Consider the following 1,437-nt stretch of genomic DNA (forward strand, 5'->3'; position numbering starts at 1 on the left):
ACGTAGCTGTTTTTGAAAATTGAGAAAATAAAAAATAAATATATTGGACAAAACATTTGCAACCAACATCAAACAATGTTAAGAAGTGTTTCTAATTTTACATGTCTTAAAAACGAAACGAACTATACTACCACAGCAAACAGTTCAGGAGTCTTGAGTCATAGCATGCCATGACATGAGCAATCAGCTGACAGGTGACAGCACACAGGCAGAATTTCGTTGACAAGTGCCATTTTGCAGCGGACAAAACAAGTGCAACTTTTTTGGTTTGTTTCTTTTTCTTAAGTCTACTCCGTGTCAACGTCACGGAAGTTTTTTAATAATTAAAGTAAGTATCCAGAAATTTCCAGAAGTTTCCAGAAGCATGCAGAAGCTTCCAGAAGTTTCCAGAAGAAGCATCTGGAAGCATCCAGTAGCATCCAGAAATATCCAGAAACATTTAGAAGCACCCAGACGCATCCAGAAGCTTCCAGAAGCATCGAAAAGAAGCATCTTGAATCTTCCAGAACAGGTTCACACAGGTTCATTTTACTATATAAGAGACATGTAAATTGACATGTAATTCAGTTAGTATATGGAAGTCAATCAGTCAGTAACGGGTGATGCGGAAGTTATCGGACAAAATAAAAACGTCAATAACTTATTTATAAATAAAAAAAAAAACTACTATTTTATTTTTTTAAAATAAAGCATTTATCTTTTAATAAAAATATATTATTTTTTATATGAAAAAACACCACCATCTGCAATTGATCTCAATTTTGCTCTGACGCTTTTCATATGCGACTGTAAAAAGTTTAAATCAATTTCTTGTAGTTTTAGTTTAATGGGATCAATCAAAACTTGCTCTGTTGAAGCTTGCCAATCTCCCTCGTAAACCTTCTGTGCCAAATTTCCCCAAAAATTTTCAATTGGTCGTGCTTGAGGCACATTTGGGGGATTGGATTCTTTATCAACGTAATAGACATATTGGTCCATCCAATTTAGAGAATCTTTAGAATAATGAGAACTTGCTAAATCTGGCCAAAATAAATAGTTAAAGTCTCCATGATACTTGTAAATAAATGGAAGAAGTCGTTTTTCTAAACATTCATTAATATAGATTGATGAATTGATCGCTACAGCCTTGGAAGTGCGAAACAATGGCTCGGACATACCACGGTCAGATATGGCTATCCACATTAACAAGTTTTTGGAAATTTCCCTTTTCCTATAAAACGAACACTTTCTGGGCATGTCTTTTTGTTGTTTGTGTAGTATTCAGAATTTCCAGGCATGTTGTCCTCTGCAAAGCAAAAGTATTTTTCGTCATCGATGACAAGAAGCAATTTTGTGTTATAGAGTTAGTTAACTAGTTTCCTGCTTCTTTTCTTTGCCTTTGTTTGTTGTTCTATAGTGTATTTTGTTTGTTGTTCTATAGTGTATTTTATTTGTTGT

General features: G+C 34.0%; 1 protein-coding gene across 1 annotated transcript; it reads right to left on the reverse strand.

The window, feature by feature from the left end:
- Positions 1–714: 714 nt before the first annotated feature.
- LOC136083286 (uncharacterized) lies at positions 715–1,236 on the reverse strand. The gene has a single exon (XM_065802687.1). The coding sequence runs from the start codon at positions 1,234–1,236 to the stop codon at positions 715–717; it is 522 nt and encodes a 173-aa protein (XP_065658759.1).
- Positions 1,237–1,437: the final 201 nt, after the last annotated feature.

The sequence above is a fragment of the Hydra vulgaris genome, chromosome 08 (assembly GCF_038396675.1).
Source record: "Hydra vulgaris chromosome 08, alternate assembly HydraT2T_AEP".
Lineage (NCBI taxonomy): Eukaryota > Metazoa > Cnidaria > Hydrozoa > Anthoathecata > Hydridae > Hydra > Hydra vulgaris.

Excerpts from the sequence above, each read along its gene's own strand:
- LOC136083286 (XM_065802687.1), bottom strand. The coding sequence starts at position 1,236 with ATGCCCAGAAAGTGTTCGTTTTATAGGAAAAGGGAAATTTCCAAAAAC.